At 46.2% G+C, this 25,869-nt stretch overlaps 1 protein-coding gene across 12 annotated transcripts in view; it reads left to right on the top strand.

Annotated features, from left to right (window-relative positions):
* ACACB (acetyl-CoA carboxylase beta) overlaps positions 1–25,258 on the top strand; it is a 110,389-nt gene extending 85,131 nt beyond the window's left edge. For all 12 annotated transcript variants that reach the window (XM_033097297.1, XM_033097295.1, XM_033097296.1 and 9 more), the window contains 17 exons: positions 9–164; positions 6,950–7,072; positions 7,177–7,446; positions 8,352–8,449; positions 9,469–9,589; positions 11,540–11,650; positions 12,506–12,649; positions 14,073–14,193; positions 15,726–15,822; positions 17,378–17,474; positions 17,994–18,129; positions 19,190–19,367; positions 20,638–20,750; positions 21,689–21,843; positions 22,432–22,602; positions 22,710–22,846; positions 23,589–25,258. In XM_033097297.1, the coding sequence (XP_032953188.1) occupies positions 9–164; positions 6,950–7,072; positions 7,177–7,446; positions 8,352–8,449; positions 9,469–9,589; positions 11,540–11,650; positions 12,506–12,649; positions 14,073–14,193; positions 15,726–15,822; positions 17,378–17,474; positions 17,994–18,129; positions 19,190–19,367; positions 20,638–20,750; positions 21,689–21,843; positions 22,432–22,602; positions 22,710–22,846; positions 23,589–23,715 (2,355 nt within the window). In that variant the 3' untranslated portion in view covers positions 23,716–25,258. The remainder of the gene's footprint in view (positions 1–8; positions 165–6,949; positions 7,073–7,176; positions 7,447–8,351; positions 8,450–9,468; positions 9,590–11,539; positions 11,651–12,505; positions 12,650–14,072; positions 14,194–15,725; positions 15,823–17,377; positions 17,475–17,993; positions 18,130–19,189; positions 19,368–20,637; positions 20,751–21,688; positions 21,844–22,431; positions 22,603–22,709; positions 22,847–23,588) is intronic.
* The last annotated feature ends 611 nt before the right edge of the window (positions 25,259–25,869 follow it).

Raw genomic sequence — 25,869 nt, 5'->3', positions numbered from 1 at the left:
TGGTCCAGATCATGTTTCACTCCTTTGGCCACAAGCAAGGGCCCCAGCATGGGATGCTGATCAACACTCCCTACGTCACCAAGGATCTGCTTCAGGCCAAGCGATTCCAGGCTCAGTCCTTGGGAACCACCTACGTGTACGACTTCCCAGAAATGTTCAGGCAGGTAAGTCCTGCAGCTGAGATGCAGCAACGCCCCGCATCACCTTAGGGCCTCCGCCAAACCACTCCCACCCTCCCCTCCCCTCCCCCATCCTCAGTTACTCCTCTGAAGACCCCACTCTAAAGAAAAAGGTCTTCATGAAGAAAAAGCAGTTACAGTTGAGCCTTGTGTGGGGACCTACCCCCTATGCGGTGGAAACTCTGCATATACCTTTTGACTCCCCCAAAACTTAATTACGCATAGCCTACCATTGACCGGAAGCCTTACTGATAACGGAGTCGCTGAACGCCTATGTTGTATGTTATATGCATTCTATACTGTGTTCTTACAATCAAGTCAACTAGAGAAAAGAGAATGTTACTGAAATCATATGGAAGAGAAAATACCTTTACAGTATTGACTGAAAAAACTCCATGTGTAAGTGGGCCCACATAGTTCAAACCTGTGTTATTCAAGGGTCAACTGTAATATTGGCAATGGCTTCTCATTTTTTTCTAAAATAAATCCAGTTTCATCCCAATGATAAAAGGAATATAACGTAGAAACTTCAGAAAATAAAGGAGAGTGGAAAGAATACAAGAGTAACTCATAGTTTCACGTCCTAAAGACAGATTGCTTAACAGTTTGATGTGTTTCCTTCTGATCTTGTCACTGCTTATTTATTAAGTACCCGCTACTTGCCAGGCACCATTCAAAGGATAAATAGACCATGAGGAAGAGGATGGAATCACTGCCTTTGAGGAATTGTTAGTCTACTTTAAAAAAAAAATAACATTTTGTCGTGTTTTTCCAATTAAAAAGTAGACATTGGGAAATACAGAAAAATAGGAATCAGTAAAATTTCACCCATATGTAATCCGTCCACCATTGACGACTGTAATAACATTTTAGTTTCCTTCAACTATTTTTTTTTCTATGCCTCTGGCTATTTTTCTTACATACTAGAGCCTTTCAAGGAGACTGAACACACTGGCATTAGGGACGTAGGTGTCTGTTACATCCTCTCTATTGCTTTGTGAGTGACGTTCATGACACTGAAGTCATGGACCATACACTGTAGGCAGGAAAGCATCAGTTCATGTCAGGCAGAGGGGCCACAGGATAGTCAGAACAGATGATACTGAAATTCACTCAGGTCTGATCTTGAACCCTGCATCTGTCCTTTGCCTCCTGTGTGTCTCTGGGCAAGTTCCTTTACCTCTCTGGGCTTCAGGTTCCTCCTTTGTAAAATGAGGATAATGGTAGTCCCTTCCTCACAGGATTGTTTTGAGGAAGATATATGAAGTATTCAGTAGATGCTTCAATGGAAACTTTAAAGATTAAAAATATCATTGTCTATATTCCTGTTACCTCTGAGCTCAAGGGCCATAGGATAAGAAACGGACAAATCAGAAGCAAATCCATCCCCTTTCTTTTAGATAAGGAAACAAGACTTCAGACAACTCATAAATTTGAAAACTTAGAAGAAATGGAAAATTTCCAAGAAAAATGTATGTTTATCAAAACTGACTGAAGAAGAAATAGAAAATCTAACTAGGTTACAAACATTAAAGAAATTGAATTAATCGTTTAAAAAATCTATTCACTAAAATTGGGCCCAGATGGTTTTACAATTTCTATCAAACCTTCAAAAAATAGATAACCCCTTTGTATACAAGTTGTTTAGAGAGTAGGAAAAGAAAAAAGAATGCTTCTTAATTCATTATATGAGGTTATTATTAGCTTAATATTAATCCCAGATAAGAACATTAGGAGAAGGGAAATTTGTTATCTCAGTTATGAATGACACAAAAATTATAAATAAAATATTAGAAATAAAATCCAGTAATGGGTTTTTAAAAAAGTTTATCTTATGACTGCTTATGTGATTTGATATTAGGAAGACTGTTCATATAATTTACCATAGTAATAGATTAAGAAAAAACTTAAATTTTTCAATAGGTATAAAAAAAGTCGGGGTGGACGGGTGGCTCTGTTGGTTAGAGCGCGAGCTCTGGGCAACGGGGCTGCCAGTTCGATTCCCACATGGGCCAGCGAGCTGCGTCCTCGCAACTAGAATGAAGTCAATGAGCTGCCGCTCAGCTTCCGGTTGGCCAGATGGCTCAGTTGGTTGGAGCGGAGGCTCTCAACCACAAGGTTGCCAGTTCGACTCCCGCAAGGGATGGTGGGCTGTGCCCCCTGCAACTAACAACAGCAACTGGACCTGGAGCTGAGCTGCGCCCTCCACAACTAAGACTGAAAGGACAACAACTTGACTGGGAAAAGTCCTGGAAGTACACACTGTTCTCTAATAAAAGTTCTGTTCCCCTTCCCCAATAAAATCTTAAAAAAAAAAAAAGTATTTGACAAGACAGCATCTGTTCATAATAAAAACTTTTAATAAACGAGGAATAGAAGGGAATTTATCTTGATAAAAGATAGCAACCTAAAATTAATAAAACCTAATGGTAAAATGTTGGAAGTATTCTCTTTAAAGACAGGTACAAGACAGAATTAGCTTTTATCCCCAATTGTATTCAACATTTTTTACCGGAGTTCCTGGCCCATGCAATAAGATTAGGAAAAGAAATAAAAGGTATAAAGACTAGAAAGAAAAAAGCAGAATGGTGTTTTTTGTAGATGATACAAATATCTATATAAGAAATCCAGGAGAATCTATACAGTTAGACGATACAGGAAGATTGCTAGATACAAGATCAATATACAAAACTTCATTGCATTCTCATAGACCAGCAGTAATTGTAAAATGAAATTAGGAAAAAAAAAAAAGGACACTGAAACAATATTAAGTTCAACTATGAGATTACCTAGGAATAAATCAAATAAAAAACATACACGACCTTTATGGAAGAAATTTTAAAACTTTGTTGAAATACTTTCAACCTAAATAAATGGGGAGATAGATATGTCATGAAGGAATGATGGGAAGATTCAATATTGTAAAACTATTAGTTCAGCCCAAATGAATATATTCAATAAAATTCCAGAGTTCTTTGGTGAAAACTAAAATTTCATATGGAAAACCAAAAGCCCATGAATAGCAAAAATAATTTTGAAAAAGTCAAGGGGACTCATCTTAGCAGATGTTACTACTTACTTTAAAGCAGTAGTACATATTACAATGTTCTATGATTGTAATGGAACTAGACAAATAGACCAATGGAACAGGCTAGAGCCTAGAATCAGACCCACTCATGAATAGAACCTTGACAGAATACAGAGGTGGGATTGTGGGTCAAGAGAATAAACTTAACTAAAAGGTACAAGGAAACGTCTTATCTAACTGAAAAAAGTAAATTTTGATTTCTACATCATTTAGTATACAAAAACAAAAAATTTCAAGAGGGTGTAAAGCCACTTGCAGTTGGTTAAAAGCTTAGAGAAAAGACAAGCCCCAGACTGGGAGAATATATTTCAATGCGTATTACCAGCAAGGGATTAGAACTATATTATCTACGGAACGCTTATAAATCAATTAGAAGAAAACAAGCAAAATTATAAAAAACATGAGCAGAAATTATAAACAGGAAATTGGCAAAAAAGAAACTCAATAAACATTTAAAGGTGCTCACCTCACTAATAATCAGTGAAGTACAAATCAATACGAAAATATAATTTCACACACAGCAGATGGTAAGTGTAATGTTAAAATATTTGACAAAACTAAATATTGGCAAGTATGTGGAACAAAGGAGTTCTTATACAGTCTTACTGTGACTATACAGTAACTGTGACTTATACAGTCTTACTGTGACTTTACAGTACTGTGACATACAGTCTTACTGTGACTAAAGGGTTTCAAAATATTCAAGAGCAATTTGATAATACCAAGTAAAGTTGAAGTTTCACAAACCCTATGGCCCGTCGGTTGCACTCCTAGGTATATAGCTGGTGAAACTCTCATTTGTGTTTATAAGAAGAGACCATAAGAATGCTCATTTCGGGGCAGCGGGTTAGCTCAGTTGGTTAGAGCGTGGTGCTCTTAACAATAAGGTTGCCGGTTCGATCCCCACATGGGCCACTGTGAGCTGCGCCCTCCACAACTAGATTGAAACAACTACTTGACTTGGAGCGGATGGGTCCTGGAAAATTACAAATAAATAAAAGTTTAAAAAAAAAGAATGTTCATTTCTCCATTAATGGTAATACTGTAGAATTGGAAGCAACCTAAATGTTCCTAAAAAGAGTTACGAATACATAAATTGTGATATAGTCATACTATGGAAGACTGAATAGCATGGAAAGTGAAGAAACCAGAGCTAAATTAATAGGGGTACATCTCCCAAACACATCAGGGAGTTGAAAAAGCAAGTTACAGAAGAACGTGTCCAGTGCGATGTACTTATTTAAAACTTAAGTCATTCAAAATAATACTACATGTTTTAAATGTATGCATACCTGATGAAATGAAAACATACATGCATCAAGTGACTAGTAGATAACTAAATTCAGGATAATGATTATCTTGGGGAAAGGGGGGATGAGGGACAGGGACGGGATGCGGAGGGGTACACTGCAGGCTTCAACCACGTTTTTCTTATTGTTTTTATTGTTTTATATTATTTTTATTTATTTTTTTATAGAACATTTAGCCTGTCTAGAAGTTCGTTCATTCATTCATTCACAGCACAATAGTTAGACATTTATATAATTTATGCGGTGATCCCCCAATGAGTCTACTACCCACCTGCAACATTACTGACTATATTCCCTATGCTGTACTTTACATCCTGTGACTATTGTGTGCTACCACTTTGTACTTCTTAATCCCTTCACCTTTTTCACACAGCTCCCCAACCCCACTCTCTTCTGGCAACCATCAGTTCTCTTTCTCTATGAGTCTGTTTCTTTTTTGGTCTTTTTGTTGTTCTTTAGATTCCACATATAAGTGAGATCATATGGTATTTGTCTTTCTCAGTCTGACTTATTTCACTTAGCGTAATATCCTCCAGGTCCATCCATGTTGTTGCAAATGGTAAAGTTTCATTCCTTTTTATGGCTGAGTAATATTCCATTGTATATATGTACCACCTCTTCTTTATCCAATCATCTATTATTGATGGGCACTTGGGTTGCTTCCATATCTTAGCTCTTGTGAGTAATGCTGCAATGAACATAGGGATACATATATCATTTTGAATTAGTGTTTTTGTTTTTATTCAGATATATACCCAGAAGTGGAATTGCTGGATCATAAGACAGTTCTGTTTTAATTTTTTGAGGAACCCCCATACTGTTTTCCATAGTGGCTACACCAGTTTGCAGTCCCACCAACAGTGTGCAAAGGTTCCCTTTTCTCCACATCCTCACCAACAATTGTTTGTTGATTTATTGATGATGGTCATTCTGACAGGTATGAGGTGATACCTCCTTGTGGCTTTAATTTGCATTTCTCTGATGATTAGTGACAATGGAGCATCTTTTTATATGTCTATGGGCCCATCTGTATGTCCTCTTTGGGGAAATGTCTATTCAGGCCCTCTGCCCATTTTTTAATTGAATTGTTTGGTTTTTTGTATAAGTTTTTAAAATAAATTTAGGGTATTAACCCCTTATCAAATGTATCACTAGAAAATATCTTTTCCCATTCAGTATGTTGTCTTTTCATTTTGTTGATGGTTTCCTTTGCTGTGCAAAATCTTTTTAGTTTGATGTGGTCCCGTTTGTTTATATATTTATTTTTTGTTTCCCTTGCTTGAGGGGAGAAAACAGAAAAAATATCTCTACGAGCAATGTCAGAGTTTACTGTCTATATTTCTTTTAGGAGTTTTATGGTTTCAGGTCTTACATTTAAGTCTTTAATCCGTTTTGAGTTTATTCTTGCATATGGCATAAGAAGGTGGTCCAGCTTTATTTTTTCTACATGCCAGTTTTCCCAGCACCATTTATTCAATAAATGGTTCTTGCCTCCTTTGGTATAGATTAAATGACCATATAGGAGTGGGTTTAATTCTGGGCTCTCTATTCTGTTCCGTTGATCTTTGTGTCTCTTTTTATGCCAGTACCATGCTGTTTTGATTACTGTGGCCTTGTAGTATAGTTTGATATCAGGTAGCATGATACAGTAGCTCCAATTTTGTTCTTTTTTTCTCAAGATTGCTGTAGTTATTCAGGGTTTTTTGTGGTTCCATATAAATTTTAAGATTATTTGTTCTAGTTCTATGAAAAATGCCATTGGTATTTTGATAGGGTCTGCATTGAATCTATAGATTGCTTTGGGTAGTATGAACATTTTAATGATGGTAATTCTTCATGAGCATTGTATATGCGTCCATTTATTTGTATCTTCTTTAATTTCTTTCTCCAATGTCTTATAATTTTCTGAGTACAAGTCTTTTACCTCCTTGGTTAAATTTATTTGTAGGTATTTTTTTTGATGCAGTTGTGAATGGGATTGTTTTCTTTTTTTCTTTTTTTCTTTTGTAAGGAGGGTTCAGCTCACAGTGGCCCACGCAGGGATCGAACCAGCTACCTTGGTGTTATGAGCACCACGCTTGAACCAACTGAACTAACGGGCCACCCCAATGGGATTGTTTTCTTAATTTATCATCTGATAATTCATTATTAGTGTATAAAAATGCATCCAATCATTTTTCTTACTTCTTTAAAAAAAAATCTTTAGTAAGGAAAAATTATGACAAAACCCTGAGATGAATGCTCAGATATTTATTATTCTGCATGTTTCTTTGTGTGCTTTAAATAGTTCATAATTAAAAGAGAAAGAACTAGAAAACATGCCTCCTTACTGATGACTTCAGGTTTTTCTCTTTCTTCCCCTTTTCCCCCAGGCTCTCTTTAAACTGTGGGGCTCCCCAGAGAAGTACCCCAAAGACATCCTGACATACACTGAACTGGTGCTGGACCCTCAGGGCCAGCTGGTAGAGATGAACCGACTTCCTGGAGGAAATGAGGTAAGAACTCAGCAGAGCCCCGTCCCTGGCGGGAATCACCCTTTCAAAATATTACCCCCTGAAAACACAAACCCGTTTTCCTGGTGCATTTGTCTTGTCACCAGGTGGGCATGGTGGCCTTCAAAATGAGGCTTAAGACCCGAGAGTATCCGGAAGGTCGAGATGTGATCGTCATCAGCAACGACATCACCTTTAGCATCGGATCCTTTGGCCTGGGAGAAGACCTTCTGTACCTGCGGGCATCCGAGATGGCCCGGGCAGAGGGCATCCCCAAAATCTACCTCGCAGCCAACAGCGGGGCCCGGATCGGCCTTGCAGAGGAAATCAAACACATGTTCCAGGTGGCTTGGGTGGACCCAGAAGATCCCCACAAAGTACGTCATGAAGCGAGTGCGGCGGCGTGATTCTGCTCAGCTGACGTATTTTCAGTGGGGGTGATAGCGCCCGTGAGAGGGGCGGAAAGCATCTTATTACTCTCTTTGTATATAAAGCACAGATAGCCATACCGTACATAAACAGGCATACAGTATGTTGGTGTTAAAATTTCATGGGAGGGGATGGCGATTAGGAACAAGTGTGTAAAAAGGCTCCGTAGGGCGACAGTAATGAAAAACGTTTATAAACAGTGACGTATTATACACTGAGCATCTTCTGAATGCAGTAAACACTGAAGAATGCTAAAGTGGAAAATATATCGTCCCTGGTCTCGGAGAGGTCTTAAAAGACGTCCAGGAGATGTAAAGACACCAGCTACAATAAAAGGCAAAATGAATGAGAGAGAAGCACACATTTTGTGATGTGAAGATGCAGGGGAGAGTCGTTATTTAAAACCGGAGCATGCATTTCCCAGGGGACGATACCGCCTTCCCCAAAGGGGACAGAATTACTCTTTTCATGTGACACACACACACACACACAGTACGTAAACGATATATAATAAAATGGGGGAGGGGGTGCTTGCAATAAGGAAAAAAGCGTGAAAAGGCTCTTTAGGGGAGCACTGGTGCAGAGGTAATTGAGGAACAGAATCTGAGAGCCCAGGAAAAAAGTGAGGCTGTGTCGTAAGGATGAGTGGAAAGTCCTTAGCACAGAGCGGATCTTCAGTTTATAGCTGTTACTGACATGGTATTAACATCAGACATGTTAACATGTTATTAAAGATTGTTAACATGTTACTAACATCCGCCTGTTTACAATATTGACATTTAAAAAAAAAAAAACAGTAGCTGTCTGAGTACAGGGAACTGGAGTCATAGCCTCACTGGAGTATTTTTTTAAGGGGTTTAAATACCTGTACCTGACTCCGCAAGACTACACCAGAATCAGCTCTCTGAACTCTGTCCATTGTAAACACATCGAAGAAGAAGGAGAATCCAGGTAAATGACTTAGCCGGCGGCACCCCTCATGTTGTCTGTGATTAATTCCAGCTACTACTGAGGCATCTGTCTCTTTGCGTCCTGGCTTTTGGTGGTGTTTTCAAGTGGGCGGTGGTGTCTGTACAATGGGCCCCCTGAGCTTCCGGGCACTGCTGACTTACATACCTGGGGCTTTCTCTAGGATGAAGCCATCTTTGTCATCCCAACGTGAGCCATGCCGCTCACAAAAACAGCACGTGGCACAGGGAGAATTAGATCGCATTCCCATGGTATTCCCAGAGCTGCAGGCTCACCTTTTATGACCAAACTAGCCAAACTGATGCAGCTGTGATTTGGCGAGGCATGGGCAGGGCAGGGGGCTCCTCTGTGAGAACGTCAAGGCTACCGGCTGCCTTTTCCAGGGAATGTTGTTGTTGTTTTCTTTTAGCAAGGTTGACTAAATCAGAATTTCCCAGGCTGAGTTTTCCAGAATGTTACTTGGGGATATGTAGGAGGGAGGAAAAATTTCCATAGTCAAGCAGGTTTAGGAAACCCTCGGTTAAAGGATACATCCCTAACAAGCATCTTTACTGCAGGCCTTCTCAGAACCTTTAATGTATTGAAGTACCTTGGGACTCTCCAACAGGTTAGGCTGTACAGTGTCTCTTACACTTATGTGGCCATGGAATCTTGATTGATGGATTGTGAACTAAGTGGCTTCCCAAGAATACTCCCCTCTCTCTGTAGACCAGATGCTATTCTAGATTGCTTTCGGAGGAATGCACGGTGGGCGTGGCATTCCATTAAGACAGCCTCCAAGGAGGCAGACGTCTTTGGTTGGAGGGATGACAGTTATTGATGCTGAACTTGCTCCTCTAGAAACATGAGGGCCAATAGTGAGGGTTCTAGACCTCTGCTTTCATTTCACCTCTGGCTGCTTTACGGCCTTGCCTGCCCCTCCTGCCTCAGGTCCTTGGGAAATGCATCAGCCTCAGATTTCCGCACCAGATCTGTCTTTAACTTGTGTTTGGTTCTTGAAGGTATGTCATCACGGATATAATTGGGAAGGAGGATGGCCTGGGCGTGGAGAACCTGCGGGGTTCAGGCATGATTGCTGGGGAGTCCTCTCTGGCTTATGATGAGATCGTCACCATTAGCTTGGTGAGTCGCCTCTTGCTTTATTTATTTATTTTTTTTGAGTGTCTCAACTTTTATTATAGAAACTTTAAAATAGTCACAAAAGTAAAGAGACTTGATAAGGAGCCCCACGTGTTCACCGTGCAGCTTCAATAGTTATCAACATGCAGCCATTCCTGTGTCAATCCCTCTGCCCCTGATTTGTAATGTTTGAAAGCAAACCCCTTGTCATGTCTCTCTGTGTGTAAATACTACAGTGTGGATCTTGACTAGATAACGACTTTCCCTCCCCCAATTTACAGAATCACAGTACTCTTACTGTGCACCCAGCAGCAGCAAGGGCGATTCTTTAATATCCTCCGAACCCAGCTTGGATTCAGTTTTAACAGTTACCTCCCAAGTATCTTCTGATAGTTGGTTTGCTCGAATCAGAGTCCATTCTCCTCTTATTGAGAAGGTATTGAGGACTTAGATGAACTTTTGTCTGATTTGTAGTGGTATTGGTTGAGTGTGTCCCCGCTTGACCTTTCCAAACATATTCTTTTTAGTAGTAGTAGTGACAGTAATCTACTAGTAGTAGTAGTAATAATGGTAAACTATTATTCAAGGCCTTATTTTTGCATTCAGTGTTGGATCTCTAGTTTCCGAGGTGAAAAATGCTGAGTGTCTTCCTCAGGTTTGTTTTCCTCATGTCACATATATATTTATTTTGTATATATTTCAAAATAAAAAAAATATGTACGTAAAAACATATGTATTTTTATATATTTCAAAAATATCTTTATTTTGCAATGTATAAAAAGGTACATATTTTTATATATTCCAAAAGATATGTATTATATATATGTACATAACAAATATATCTTTATATATAATCAACCCTTGAACAACACAGTTTTGAACTGCATGGGTCCATTTATATGTGGATTTTTTCAATAACTACCATAAATGTGTTTCCCTTATGATCTTCTTAATAGCATTATTTTTCTTTTCTCTACTTCCTTTATTGTAAGAACACAGTATGTGATACATATAACGTGTAAAATATGTGTTAATTGTTTATGTTATCATTAAGGCTTCAGGTCAACAGTAGTCTTTTTTTTTTTTTTCCTGAGGATTCGTATATTCTCTCTTCATGGACAATGCAAATGATGTAATTGATTAGGTTTCCCTTTTTGTTTTGGCTACCTGGTCACAGGTGCAGCTCAACTTTAGAAACTGGGTGGGATTTTCTTTTTAATTTTTTATAAGTTAAAGTTTATTGGGGTGACAACTGTTAGTCAAGTTACATAGATTTCAGGTGAACAGTAGTCTATTAGCAGTTAAGTTTTGGGGGAGTCAAAAGTTACATGTGGATTTTTGACTGTGTGGGGAGGGTGGTCAGCACCCATAACTGCTGTGTTTTTCAAGTGCCATCTGTGTGTGTGTGTGTGTGTGTGTGTGTGTGTGTGTTTTGAAACAGTTTCAGACTCGTTGGAAGTTACAAGCGAGTGTAGCGAGGTCCCATGTACCGCTCACCCAGCTTCCCCCGTGACAGTGGCTTTCACAACCAAGTACTTTATCAAAACCATGACAGTGATGTTGACACAATACTCTTAACTCGGTGCGGGCCTTACGTGGATTTCACCAGTTTCATGTGCGCTCCTAGCCGTCCTTTGGTGTGTGTGAGAGGCTGCAGTGGCTCGTGAATGACCCAGCTCAAGAAGAACCAGAACATTTCGTGTCTGCTTTCTGTCTAGAACACTCTTCTTGTTTAACCATGTTCTTCCTAGATAGGAAGCCAACGTCAGGCGAGCCTGAAGGACAGGCTTTGCCTCTGCTGTTTGGCCCCGAATCAGGTGGCCAGTGGCCACACTGTCCATTTGTGTAGCTTCCATTTATGTCCAGCGGGTTCCTGGGCGGTCCCCTCCGACCCCGCTGCGGGGGGCGGGGCACACCGCCCTTGGGAATTCACGAGGGATCCTGTGTCCACAGGTGACCTGCCGAGCTCTTGGGATCGGAGCCTACTTGGTGAGGCTGGGCCAGCGAGTGATCCAGGTGGAAAACTCCCATATAATCTTGACAGGAGCCGGTGCTCTCAACAAGGTAACCGTGAGAAGACCTCGGGGTCATTTTACCATTCCTGTTGTCCCCTGGTGGGGGATTTTTCTCCACATGAAACCAGTTTCATTCCTACTGATACAAAAACTTTTTCCAATTTGCAATTATCTGGGCCTCTGAGGAACTCCCCTCCCTGCAAAAAAAGCATTTGGCTCTTCTGGTGGAATTCTCTATTACTGACATTTATAACTTTTTTAATTACTAAATTTTAAAAAGTTATTAAATGAAAAAATATTATTAAAATGGCATGGCGCATTGCAGAATATTGGAAAAAGACCGAAAAGAGTGCTCCTGCTATCATTTGGGTGTATTTCCCGCTCATCTTCTGTCTTTACATGGCTCCTAGTGAATGGGCAGTTTGGGAGTCTGCTTTTTTCATTCGATGAAAACATTTTCCACATTGCTGTAAGGTCTCCATAATTTAATGTCTGCCAAAATCCCCCTGAGGCCTCAAAGTCCGGGCTCTGGGCCGGCAGCATCAGCATCCCCTGGGAACTTGTTAGAAATGCAGATTCTCGGGCCCCCCGCAGACGTGCAGAATCAGAAACACCAGGTCGAGTTTTGCTTTTGAGATGACCAAAGTAATCAGCTGGGTCACTGATTCTCAAATTGGGTTGCATGTTGGAATTATCTGGAAATTAAAAAAAAAAAAACGAAAAAAAACTGCCAAAGATTCAGATATAATTGGTCTGGGTGTAGCCTGGGCATCCAGATGTTTGAAAGCTCCCAGGTGATTCTAAGGCACAGCCAAGGTTGAGGACCACCGAGGGAGGTGACTTCCAAACAGGTAGAAGGGCCCCTAGCCGGACAGAGCTTGCTAACTATGCCTTGTCCACGCAGGTCCTGGGCAGGGAGGTTTACACATCCAACAACCAGCTGGGCGGCGTGCAGATCATGCATTGCAATGGTGTCTCCCACATCACCGTGCCGGACGACTTCGAGGGCGTTTATACCATCCTGGAGTGGCTGTCCTATATGCCAAAGGTGCAGTATTCCCCCCTCCTGCTCAGCTTAGAGCCTGGAAGACTGTCACCAAGTTCATTTGCTGGGTGGTGTGGGCTGTGGGGGGCAGGGAGTGCTGCAGATGTGACTGGGTCAATTCATTTTTACCTCTCCCTCCTTCCCTCTCTGACACCCAGTCCTGTACTAGCTCTCCTTGGATTTTTTTCTTTAATGCTATCATAGGATCCTGTCTGTTGATCCTTTAGGAAGGGGTGGTGTTACCTCTTCTGAGAAGAGGCAACATTGTAGCAAATGATACATCGGATAAAGGCTTAATGTCGAAAATATGTAAGGAACTTACACAACTTAACACCAAAAAAAACAACAATCCAATTAAAAAATGGGCAGAGAACCTGAACACATATTTCTCCGAAGCAGACATACAGATGGCCAACAGACATGAAAAGATGCTCAACATCACTAATCATCAGAGAAATGCAAATTAAAACCACAATGAGATACCACCTCACACCAGTCAGAATGGCTATCATCAATAAATCAACAAACAACAGGTGTTGGTGAGGATGCAGAGAAAAGGGAACCCTTGTGCACTGTTGGTGGGATTGCAAATTGGTGCAGCCACTATGGAAAACAGTGACTTCTCAAAGAATTACAAATAAGACTGCCATATGAGCCAGCAATTCCACTCCTGGGTATTTATCTGAAGAAAACAAAAACATTCATTTGAAAAGATACATACACCCTTATGTTCATTGCAGACTTACTAGTAATAGCCAAGATATGGAAGCAGCCTAGGTGTCCATCAATAGATGAATGGATAAAGAAGACGTGGTCCATACATACAATGGAATACTACTCAGCCATTAAAAAAAATGAAATCTTACCATTTGTGACAATATGGATAGACCCTGAGGGTATTATGCTAAGTGAAATACGTCACACAGAGAAACACAAGTACCGGATGATTTCACTTATATATGGAATCTAGAAAAACAGAACAAAATAGAAACAGACTCATAGAGCGCAAGCTGATGTTTGCCAAGGGGGGGGGGGTGGGAGATGGGAGGGAAAAATGAGGTGACATTGGACTACAGAGAATCCTCCAGCTTTGCAGTCAGGCTGGATTTGATTCCTGGCTTCTTCCTCAGCATCAATGAGACCTTGCAATAACGGCCTTAGTTGCCTCATCTGCGAAATGGGAATAACATTAGCCCCTCCCCCAGGGTGTTATCCTGATGATTAAGTGAAATGATGTTTGCAGCCCAGCACTTGGTAGGCCCTCGCCAAATGCTACTTAGAATCGTAGTCATTAGCTAGTCGGCGGTGGACTTCCACAGCACAACCAGGGAGAATCATAGTCAGAGGCGAGAAGTCGGATAAGTAGATCAGGGGCGTTGTTGACAAGCCCAGGAGACTGTGTTGGACATCTGGCTTTCTCTTCTAGGATAATCACAGCATGGTCCCTATCATCACACCCACCGACCCCATTGACAGAGAAATTGAATTCCTGCCATCGAGAGCTCCCTATGACCCCCGGTGGATGCTTGCGGGAAGGCCTCACCCAAGTAAGTCCTCAGGTGTTTGCCTGAGACCTAGGTCTCGCGCATCTTTTTCTGGGCCTGGGGTGAAGGAGCACTGAGGTAGAAGCATTGCTGTTTGGCCAGATCACCCCAGGGGGGAACGTGAGGTCAAATGCAGAGGGAGCGGAGGGACTGAGATTTTACCCTATGCTCTTCCTGAGCTAATTGACCAAGAAGGGACGGAAACAGCCTCCAGTCTCTGGAGCTGATGGATGGAGGTACAGTGCAGTGGAGGTTGTGGTTACATAGATGGAAAATCCAGGGCTGACACATAAGAGTCGCAAAAACTGTTCTTCTCTCCCTCCCTCACTCCTTTTTCTTTCTTTATTTGGTTAAACCTTCACAGGGGAACTGAGCTCACTGTGCGTGCATGTACCTAGGACAGGCAACTTAGCCGTTTACGCATACACACACACGCATGCGTGCACACACTCACATGTTAACACATGCCCTTGCACAGTCTCTCTCTCGCTCTCCCCCGCCCCGCCCCACACCCCCCCACCCCTGCCCCCAAAGGAGCAAGTTTGTCCCCTGGAGGTATATGATTACATTCTGAGCACCCAGAACAGAACAGGAAAGATGAGCTACTGCGCTACCATCATCCCGAGTCTAGAATTTCACATGCTGCCACCTTTAGAAATCGGCCTGCTCATCTTGTTGCAGGAGAGGTGCCTGTCGGGAGTGTGCTTTCTCTGCCAGCAAAAGAAGCCCCGTGGCTTGCTTCCCTACCCCTCCTTCCGTTTCTCTTGGCCTTTCTCACCTGGGAACATGGGGTTGGCTTTATCTTGATTAAAACAATGTCCAACTTCTTACTGGCAGTTTTCGCCACCTCATCAGGCCAGTCCTCGGGCCGACACTGAAGGTGAGGGAGCAGCTTGGTTCCTAGGTGCCCAGCCTCCCACACCTGCAACCTGAGACCCCTGCCTGGCTGCTCTTGTCCAAACCGCAGTCATGTACACCGTGGTGTGGATTTAAGGCACCGTTTCCTCTCCAGGGATGGCTACAGCTGACATTGTCACATAGTTTGTCTCTCTCTGGGAAATTGAAGATTTTCTTTCCTGTTAAGTGGGAAGTTAAATGGTTATTAAGCTGCAGCCAGCAGGTCAGGGGTCAGGGATGAGTTTGGGGAGCAGGGGGTCCCTTCCTGAAACCCCACCCTCCGAAGGTGTCCATCAGCTCTTTGTCATTGGGATCTCCTTGTGTTTGACATTGACGGAAATTGATATGGTCAGATATTCTATGTGAACTGAATTGCTTACTTGGTGTATTTTTTCATCCCTGGATTTTTTGTTTGTTTGGCAGAGGGTTGAGATCTGTGTGGTTTTTTCAGGAAAAAATTAGGCTGTCAGGTGAAGGTCGGGCTGTCAGGTGAAGGTCAGGCTGTCTGGTGAAGGTCGGGCTGTCGGGTGAAGGTCGGGCTGTCCTTAAGACTGTGAGGCAGTCTGCCTCAGCAGGTGGACCTCAGGGGCCCTCATCAACCTGGCCCCTCAGCCTGGGCTTCTGCCTTCTTCCCACAGCTCTGAAGGGATCCTGGCAGAGTGGATTCTTCGACCAGGGCAGTTTCAGGGAAATCCTGGAGCCCTGGGCCCAGACGGTGGTGACGGGACGAGCAAGGTAACCATGAGGGCAGGGCAGGCTCCACCCACCTGGCCTCACTGGACACTGGGACACTTTCTTCTTGGCCCCAGGATTTTCGGAAAAAGGAATTTGGGGGGATGGTTTTCTGGATGATGAACCATCATAAAGTCTACATTTGTCTGGGGGCTGGGACCCTTGCCCCTCATATCTACCCCTGGGACAGGGCGGTTTAGCCATGGGAGCCTTGGGCCCCTTTGGGAATCAGAAGCCAGCCCTGGTGCTCTCACCAGAAAACTACAGACACTTAAACCTGAATTCCACTTCAGGAGGGTCACAGGCTGGACCCCTGGGGTATACCATAGCTGGTGGAAGGCTTAACTGTTTGAATGCTTTCAGAGCCGAGCAGTTCACTCCTCCGCGATGTAGACGTCATCTTTTTGGGCAGCGCTAGTGGCCCCAAAGTCCCTCCTCCTCTGGATCCCAAAGCAGCACCCTCATAATTTACCACTCAGATTCCTGGCACAGTGTACTTGCTACAAGTCTAGGTTCTGGAGTCAGACCTGAGGTCATGCCCGCGCTCTTGTCACTTACTCTCCCTGGGCCTCCATATCCTCATCTGTAAAATGGGGAATCTGTAAAATAATTCTACCCCCAGAAGGTGGTTGCAATGATTAGAAGTGATACGTTAAGCACGTAAAATATAAATGCTCTGTCAGTGGTCGCAGTGCTATGGCTGTCATCGTCGTTGTTACTATTTACCTCCTGAGCAAAATGTATTAAAATACTAAGCCTTGTATTGGCGCTTAGTTGCTAATCCACAGCGTTTTATTTTAAAAACAATTAAAACAAAACAAAAAAAATCTGAGATGATGTCTCCTCCTTCCATGTGGAAGCCCCTCCTTTATTTGAAGACTGCTCTGTCCCCGCCTGCCACGTAGGGTCGTTAGGTGACTAAATGAGCGGAATCCAGTAACGCACATGGCACGGGGTGGCCGGGAGCCGTCGTGACAGTTACTGATGTCTTGGCGTCACCTGCGCTGAAGCTCCTTCAGGCTCAGCGTCACTCAGTCCTTCCTAGAGGCAACTTGGTGTGTAGACCTGCGCTATCTAATGTTGTAGATGCTGGCCACATGTGACGATTCAAATTTAAATGAATTAAAATGAAAGAGGACCACATATTAGTTCCGCGGTTGCACTTGCCACGTGTCACGTGCTCCGTAGCCACATGCATTTCGGGGCTACTGTGCTGGACAGCGCAGGTGGAGAACGTGGTCATCACGGAAAATTCTAGTGGGCTCTGATGCTTCAGACCCTCCCCCTCGATCATGGCTGTGGCCCAATACGGGCACCAATAGGATCTTCCCAGCCTGCCAACTTGTAAGGCACACATTGCTTGGGGCTGCTGCTCTGCCCTCCAGTAAAACACCCTGCCAGAGGGACAACAGCATGTCCTCTGCGTGCCCTCATCCTGACCGTTAGTGCCCACTCCAGACACCTGTGGAATGTCATCGGGGGCTGGGTGGACTCATCTGCCACTGAATCTGCCAGGGGGTGCCTCCCACACCCGGCTCACCTGTGCTCCGCCTTGCAGGCTGGGGGGAATCCCTGTCGGAGTGATTGCCGTGGAGACGCGGACGGTGGAGGTGGTGGTGCCTGCGGACCCCGCCAACCTGGATTCCGAGGCCAAGGTGACGGGGCCAGGGGGCTAGGGCTGCTGTTTCAGCCGGCTCAGCGACAGCAGTGGGTCCTGGGGTCGCTCAGACTCAGGGGAGTCCTGGCCGTGGGGGACTCGGTGCCTGTTTCTCCGGCACTCTCTGCAGGATGCAGTGTTCCACACCATCTTCTTCCTTCCTCAGAGGATGACCCAAGGTCCCTAGGAATCATCCCACCTCCTGCCCCCATCCCTGTTGCTGTTTCTAGGTTGAGCCACGCCATGTACTGGGAGGCGCTCAGAAGCCAGAGAGCGCTCCTAAGACCTGACTCAGTGTAGCCTCGACTACCTGGGCGCCCCTCAGGCTATAAATGGGGCAACATTTATAGACTTTCTGGGCTGCAGTGGGACAGTCCAGCGGGGCCCTTAGAGACCAGTGTTGGGCCCTCCCTGTGAGCCCTGGCCCTGGTGTTGGTGCCAACACCAGTTAGGTTGCCCCATGTCCCAAGGTCGCCCTTGCACGGAGGATTCTCATCCAGCCGGCTCTGTGTTCCAGATCACCCAGCAGGCGGGCCAGGTGTGGTTCCCAGACTCAGCCTACAAGACGGCCCAGGTCATCAAGGATTTCAACCGAGAGAAGTTGCCCCTGATGATCTTTGCCAACTGGAGGGGTTTCTCCGGTGGCATGAAGGGTAAGGTGGCCTCCCTGGTGGGTGCCCTGAAGCCACAGGGTCAGCACCCAGGCCAGCCCCATTGGGGTGGTGATGCCGTGTTTCTGTGTGCAGACCCATTGTCATCTTAGCCATTACCCCCACACAACTCTGAGGATGGGAGCAGTTCAGGTAACGTCAGCCCATTTTACAGATGAGTACTGAGGGTTCCCATTGTGACTTGTTGGAGGTCACATCATGAGTGGCAGGGCAGGGAGGGCTGGCTCCACAGCCTGCCAAGTATCCTGGGTAGTCAGCCCCCTGCTTGGGTAAGATGAGAATGTGTGTCTGTCCTTCCTTCCTCAGAGGGCTGCCATGAGCTTCAGTGACCTGACTGTCATGGGAGTGCTTTTTAAATCCCTAAGAATGTTTTGAGATACAGTGGCTCTCAGTGGAGTGTTGAGGAAAGAGCCGGCCTGGGAGGTGGGCAGACCTGCTGTGAATCCTTGCTAGCTCGGTGACCCCTCCGAGCCTCAGTGTCCCTCCTGTGAAGGGGGTAAGAATAAGGCCAGTTTCAGAGGGCCAGTGAAAGGATTCGATGAGCCAATCTCTGGCGTGGGGCGCTAGCTTTCGGTGTGATTATGGTTGATTCTATTATTACATTATTGTTACCATGTAGGGTGTCTAGACCTGCACTGTCCTGGTGGAAAATAAGGGCCTACTCTCTCTGGGCAAGAGGGAAGGGACTGTGTGATTCTGTGTGCTAGAAACAGGCAGGGCAGGGGGCAGAGTCAGAGCCGGAAGGAATCGGAGATCGGTTGCTCTCTATGCGTCCCTTTTTCAGACTGAGGCCCAGGCAGGGTTAGTGACTTGTCCAAGGTCACACGGACATTTCGCTGCCTCTTGGTAAAACAGATGGTAGAGCCATCTGTGCCAGGCCGGCTCCTGACTCTCACCCCAGTGCTCTTTCTAGGGCGCCATGAAGCCTCCCAGCTGAACACGCTCTCCCAGGACCCCCAGAACGACGGAGGCTGTGGGCTTTGCATGTGGGTGAGTGCTGCGGCCTGACGTCACCTCACCGGGCCGTTGCTTTGCTTTTCAGACATGTATGACCAGGTGCTGAAGTTTGGAGCCTACATCGTGGATGGCCTCAAGCAGTACAAACAGCCTGTCCTCATCTATATCCCACCCTACGCTGAGCTCCGGGGCGGCTCCTGGGTGGTCGTGGATTCCACCATCAACCCCCTGTGCATAGAATTGTACGCGGACAAAGAGAGCAGGTGGGTGTGTCGCCCTTAACCTGGCTTAGCCTTTTCCTGTTCTCACTGCCAGTCCTGAGGCCCCCTCACTTTTGAGCCCCTGGCTGGGGGTCATGGGGGTGTTCAGAGTTTGTGAAAGATGGAGAGCCTCAAGTTTTACCAATCTGAAACTAGCGTCCAGTATCCAATTGGATTTTCTCAGTGGAGCTAGCAGCTGACGCATGGAGGTGGTGGAAGAATTGTCTGCTTTCATAATTAATACCCGCTTCCCAAGGAAGTTTGCAATCAAATTAAGAGATACTAAAAGCACCTGAGCTTTCTGGCAGCCATGATGAAAAGGGATATAGGACCAGTCATCTAGTTCACACTAGACTCTGAGTCGCTCCCAAAGCTGTGAGTTTCTGAAGAAGCTGCATTTATCCATTTTTATAACCCAGGGCCTGACTCCTAGTGGGTGGTTGGGAAATACTGGCCAAACAGATAACCAAATGAATGCTCCTGAGAGGATACCCGTTCTTTGCGGAGAGAACCCTTGGTACTTTTCTTTGAGGTGGAATTCATCCCAAGAACTTTTACAGAAAGTATGATGACAGTAATACTTGCAAAATGGTGTTTGAGTACCTTCCAAGTGAAGACTATGCTACATGCTATGCAGGATATAAAGGCCTTAGGAATAATTCTCCCCAAAATATAGGCACCCTATTCCTCTGTCCACTCCCTTATTCATTTATTAATTCAGTGGATATTTACTGAGCACCTACTGTAGACCAGGCATTGTGCCAGGCAGGGTACATTGTGCCAGGCATTGTGCCAGGCAGTGGTGCAGATGAGCCAATCCTGTCCTGCCTTCAGCGTACCTAGACCCTCATGGGGCTGGTGAGTTCAGCCCTCCAGGAAGCCTCAGGACATGAGCAGCCTCGAATAGGGTCACCGTTAACTTTTTACTCTGGCCACCAGGAAGCTCAGAGCTACATAAAATATTCCTCAGTTGTCCCAAGCTATCAGAGGAAAGGGGGCAGAGGGAGGCTGAGGGGTGAGTGAGAGGGTTGGAAATGGGAGGGTAGAATTTATTTTTAAAAATTGGCTCAGTCCCTCATTGTCTGGGTAGAAAAGCAGATGACCAGAGAGGGGAAGTGATTTGCCCAATGTCACACAGTGAGTCAGTGAATGAGCTGAGAACTGACACCCAGATTTCCTGGTTCTCTTGCCTCCACTCCTGTGTCTCCTGGCTGGCTGTCACTTGCTGGGGAACCCCTCATACACTCCCACTCCTGCTGTTTCTGTTTTTCAGGGGGGGTGTTTTGGAGCCGGAGGGAACAGTGGAAATTAAGTTCCGAAAGAAAGATCTGGTAAAGGCCATGAAAAGGATCGATCCAACTTACAAGAAGCTTGTGGAACAGCTAGGTGAGAGGGTCCAAAATGCATCACCCCTTAAAGGTCAGGAGAGGCCCAGCCCACTCCATTATTGGAGGTTTCTAGTATGTTAAAAATAAAGTGAGGACATACCAAAACACAGCTATAAAAACTGAGATATTTTAAATGTTCACATATAACAAATCAATCCTTTTAACATTCCAAAACGCACACAGTGCCTTAGTGAATTTTTTTTTCATCACGCACAAAATATAACAAGTATTTTGAGCCAATGAGGAACGTCAGAATTTTGATAGTGTCCCTTTAGAATTTCCAATCAGACATGAAGTATTTTATCATTTTGTTTGAGTGATAGCTTTGTTTCACTTGTAGCCTTAGAAATAATTCTCTTTAAAAGTGCATATTAGGTGGCAGTCTTTATAACTGTGCTGTTCGTAAGATTTATTACTCTGTGTGTGTGTGTGTGTGTGTTTAATTTCTTTGGTCACAGTGATGCTGACCTCATAGAATTAGTTAGGAAGTGTTTCCTTCTATTTGCTGATTTGGAATTATCATTATACCTTTAAATCTCTAATAGGAGGTTTCTTCCTACAAATTCATTTTCCTTACTATATAGAGGACTACTAGTCAGGTAATCTGTTTCCTCTTGGGGGAGCTTTGGTAGTTTGTGTATTTTAAGGAATTTGTCTGTTTCATCAAAGTGGCCTAATTGTCAGACAGTTGTTTTTAATATTCCCTTCTTACCTTTCACAATATGTACTAAAAATAGTAACGGATGGTATCCGACAATCACAGTGGGTCTGATAAAGGGCAGATGTAAAGAGGCATGTGGAATGCCGTCTGGCGTTGTGCGTGTATTTCTGAGGCCTGGTGCACAGCTTGAGTTGGGGGTGCTATCAGAGTTCAAACCCAGAGCTGTCCTGGGGCCAGGCCCGTCCTGCAAACCCTGGTTTGTGCCTTTGCCACAGGAACGTCCGAGCTCTCGGACAAGGACCGCAAGGACCTGGAGGGTCGGCTGAAGGCCCGGGAGGACCTGCTGCTGCCCATCTACCACCAGGTGGCGGTGCAGTTCGCCGACCTCCATGATACACCCGGCAGGATGCTGGAGAAGGGCGTCATTTCTGTAAGAGCCTGCGGCCTCGTGGCTGGGTGCGAACGGCCCATCCTAAAGTTACCTGGTTTCCAACAAATGGAAGAGATTTGGGTTCGAATGTTGCATGTTAGAATCACCAGAGGTGATTCAGAATCAGAAATATCTGGGGTGGGAGCAAGGCATCAGTATTGTTTTTCAAATCCCCAAGAAATTCCCAGAGGCAGCAAGGTTTGGGGAACCACCCATCTGACCTCTGTATGTGTCTCCAACCGCTGGGCTAGATTTGGGAACCGCTGTTCCTGACCTGCGTTCACCCACTACTGACCATCCCAACCCCCGCCCTATCGCCCCGCCCCCAAGAGGCCATCCCACAATCACCTACTACTCCTGTGTCCCATGCTCCTTTCCAGGGGGCCTGAGCCCTCCATGCCTCTGGGAAGCCAGTCTAGAGTCCTGGTGAGGTCCTGGCTCTGCCACTGCCCCAGCAGGTGCCTGCACCTCTTCAGGCCTTAACTTCCTGGCCTGTAAAATGGGAATGATCGCAGGGCTTAGCCGCAGGCAGTGTCCTGCCTCTCCTCCCGCTCTTTCTGGAGACTCAGGCCCGGGCCCTGTCCACAGGACATCCTGGAGTGGAAGACGTCACGCACCTTCCTGTACTGGCGCCTGCGCCGCCTCCTGCTGGAGGCCCAGGTCAAACAGGAGATCCTGCAGGTCAGCAGTGAGCTGAGCTACGTGCACATCCAGTCCATGCTGCGCCGCTGGTTCGTGGAGTCGGAGGGGGCCGTCAAGGTGGGCCTGGGCCAGAGACAGGGCTGGTGGGGGGGTGCCTTGAGGAGCTGAGTGGGACTTACCCGGCAGCGGGTCCCTCTCTGAGGCAGCCTGTGTCTCCTCCCCAGGCCTACCTGTGGGACAACAACCAGACGGTGGTGCAGTGGCTGGAGCAGCACTGGCAGGTGGGGGACGGCCTACGTTCTCCCATCCACGAGAACATCAAGTACCTGAAACGGGACTCTGTCCTCAAGACCATCCGAGGGTGAGTGGCCGCCCCGCCTGCCTCCTCATCCCTTGGACTCGTCCGCAAGTGCTGGAGACAGGATTCGCCTCCGGCCACCTGACCCCAGAGCGGCCACTGGAATCCACCACACCCGGTGGCAGGGTCCCGGGCTGAGGTCCACAGCCCAGTGCTGGGCCTTGTCCCCCAGAAAAGAGACCCAAACTCCCCCATACCCATTCTCCCGGTACAAAGCCCTGAGGGTGCTATATGGTGGGTGTGCAATGGTTTCAATTCATGATCCTTGTTGGAATATATAGGGTGACTTGTTCAAGGTCACAGTTAGGGCCTGTTTGCTTAGAGAATCCGTATTCTGAACTAACAGACCTTAGGCTGCTGGCTCCCATTTGGTAACAGTCTTCCTGGAGGATTTGCTCCCTCCGTTCCTATGGGGTCCCCTGGGGGAAGGTAGATCACATGGGACCCCCTTTGAGGCATGAAGCTGAAGTTTAGGGGAAGTGTCGTGTCTCAGGTCACAAGCTAGTGACCAGTAGGGTCCACTGTTGCTCCTTGAGGTGCTCTCATCTCCCGGCCGTGTTCTCCCCTGCCCCATGGCACCGTCATCCCCTTGGTGACCGTGGCAGGAAGAGATTCAGGCGTTCCAGGTTGTTGCCCACCCAGGAATGTGACATGGCCCTGCACACAGGGACTCTTGGAGCCACCCTCAGGCCCACTGAACTCAGTGGCAGCAGTGACCACAGCCCTTGTATCCTGTTCCCTGCAGCCTGGTCCAGGAAAACCCGGAGGTGGCCCTGGACTGCATAATGTACATGAGCCAGCATATCAGCCCGGCCGAGCGGGCCCAAGTCACTCAGCTCCTGTCCACCATGGACAGCCAGGCCTCCACCTGAACCCCGCCCGCCCGGCCACTTGCAGGACCACCGGCGAGAGAGACCACGCTGACCTGCTGACCACAGGCCCTCACCAGGACCTTAGGGGTTTGCTTTCCAAAAAAAAAAAAAAAAATTCCTGGGCATTTCTGCAGAACTGCTGGCTCCCACCTCACTCCTGTCTCAATGAACGGCTCAGGCGTGCCCCTTCCAGGCAGACAGCAACCTCTCCATTGTCGGGAAGTTTGTTTTGTTTTATCTCTTCAGACGTTTTTGCTGCCTCACTGAATTGAATTGAACCCAAACGCCCCACTTTCTTTTTCCTTTCCGGGCCCTACCATACGGGATCCAGGTGTCATTTTAGGCTCATTTTATATCAGATCATGCAACCTTTTATTTTTTTACTCGGAGACCAGCTCTTATTGTAAGTATCTTCTATATGTCAGCAGAAGAAAGAGGCCAGGAAAAGAAATATAGAGACAAGACAAGGAAAAGAAACCCATTTTTGTAATGATGCTATCTGGAGACTATCAAGTCATCCAGGAAGGAGCACAAGTGATTTTTTTATAAGGGGAATAAAATGGTATTTTGTTCCCCAGATGACCCCTAGTGAGTCACTAGGAATGTCCCCTGGCAGGCCATGCTCAGCACTCATCAGCAAAGATTCTCTTTTTGAGAGAGGGAAAGCAAAATGAGCAGAATTACCTGGCCATCAGTTCCAGGGCATTGGGAGATCTCTTCTGCGTGTCACAAGCCCTCTGCCTGCCTTGTCCCTCTGAGGACAATAAAGACTAGCCCCTCCCCGACTGCAGGACTGGCCACCCTCCCTGGCACGCACCCTCCTGCTCTGTTGAGAAACAGAGCAGGAGAAAAAGCCCTCCCCAAACTCACAGCACAACCTGCTGCCGAGCGTTACCACTGTGACTGCCGTGGCCCCTTGGAGGGGTTACCAGTCACCACCGGTTTCTCACCTGTTGCCTTGATGTCCGTGGTGGGATCTGGCCCCGAGGGGCAGAGCTGTCGGTTTCCAAGGACTGACCACAAGGACCACACTGATTTGCTCAGGGAGGCCTTTGACACGCACACCAGCACCCAGCTCTGAAGGCTGCACGGCGGCAGGACCTGGGTGCCAGCGACGGGGGGAGTTGGCCACCCCCACTGTGGTGATGGGCAGTTTGTCTGAGGACGCCCAGCGTTACGCCTGGCCAATGTGGAGGACACTGAAGGGGCCATCAAGGCTGCCCGGGGAAGCCCCCGCAAGCCAGTTGCTTGAGGAAGTCGGAAAAAAACAGTCTGTCCATCAGCCAATGACAGCCCTGGCTTGTGAATGTGGTGGTGTGGGGGCAGGGCGGGGTGCGGGAGAAAGAAGAATTATTCCTTGTCCCATCCCAAGGCCAGTGGGGGACGGGGGGAGTCCATGCTGCTTTGAGAACCGAATATGTTTCCCCGGTGTAGGAGGCCCCCTTGGTTCTGGAGGGAAAGTCCAGTCGATGACTAGCTGCTATCCAGGAATGGTGGGTGGAGGAACCTGCCGGGAGATGTGTGGAATAAATTATTTTTTAAAGGAAGCACTTTGGCCTTGACTTATTCTGCGGATCAGGAATAAAAGGCCACCTCCCTGGGTGATGCCCCCAGAACTCACCATCCTCCTGCAAGACCTGAGGTTTACAGCAAGTCTCCGGCTCAGGAGGACTGAGCTTGGATTGGATGGAGTTGTAGCCCAAAGGCTACAGGTGGGAGTATTTAGTCTTTTCAGCCTGATCGCAAACCTGGACACAAGCTGCTGGCAACCGAGGCTGAGTTCAACCCCTTGGCCACCGACTGAAAGTTCCCTCCCTGGTGAGGCCAACTTTCTTTCTTCGGGGGACTTAGCACCGGTCTCCAGGGAAGGGAGAAAGGATCAGACCCCTGAGTTTCGATGGAGACCTTGCTGAGCAGCTCAGGTCCAAACTGAATGCTCAGGGTGATGGCCACTGGCCACTGCCCTGGCCTCATCCTGCGCAATCCCCATGAGCCTCTGAGGTGCACGCTACAAAGCCCCGGCTCAGAGATGAACAGACTTGTCCACGGTCACACAGCTGGGACTAAGCACCCAGGCTGATTCAGACCCAGTCTTGCTGTGCCTTCCTGCAAATCCTGAACATTTGCAAGGGTTCTGTTGTGACCTGTGAGGAC

Source organism: Rhinolophus ferrumequinum, chromosome 25 (genome assembly GCF_004115265.2).
Source record: "Rhinolophus ferrumequinum isolate MPI-CBG mRhiFer1 chromosome 25, mRhiFer1_v1.p, whole genome shotgun sequence".
NCBI lineage: Eukaryota > Metazoa > Chordata > Mammalia > Chiroptera > Rhinolophidae > Rhinolophus > Rhinolophus ferrumequinum.
The sequence above is the reverse complement of the archived record's forward strand: the minus strand, read 5'-3'. Positions and strand labels throughout refer to the sequence as shown.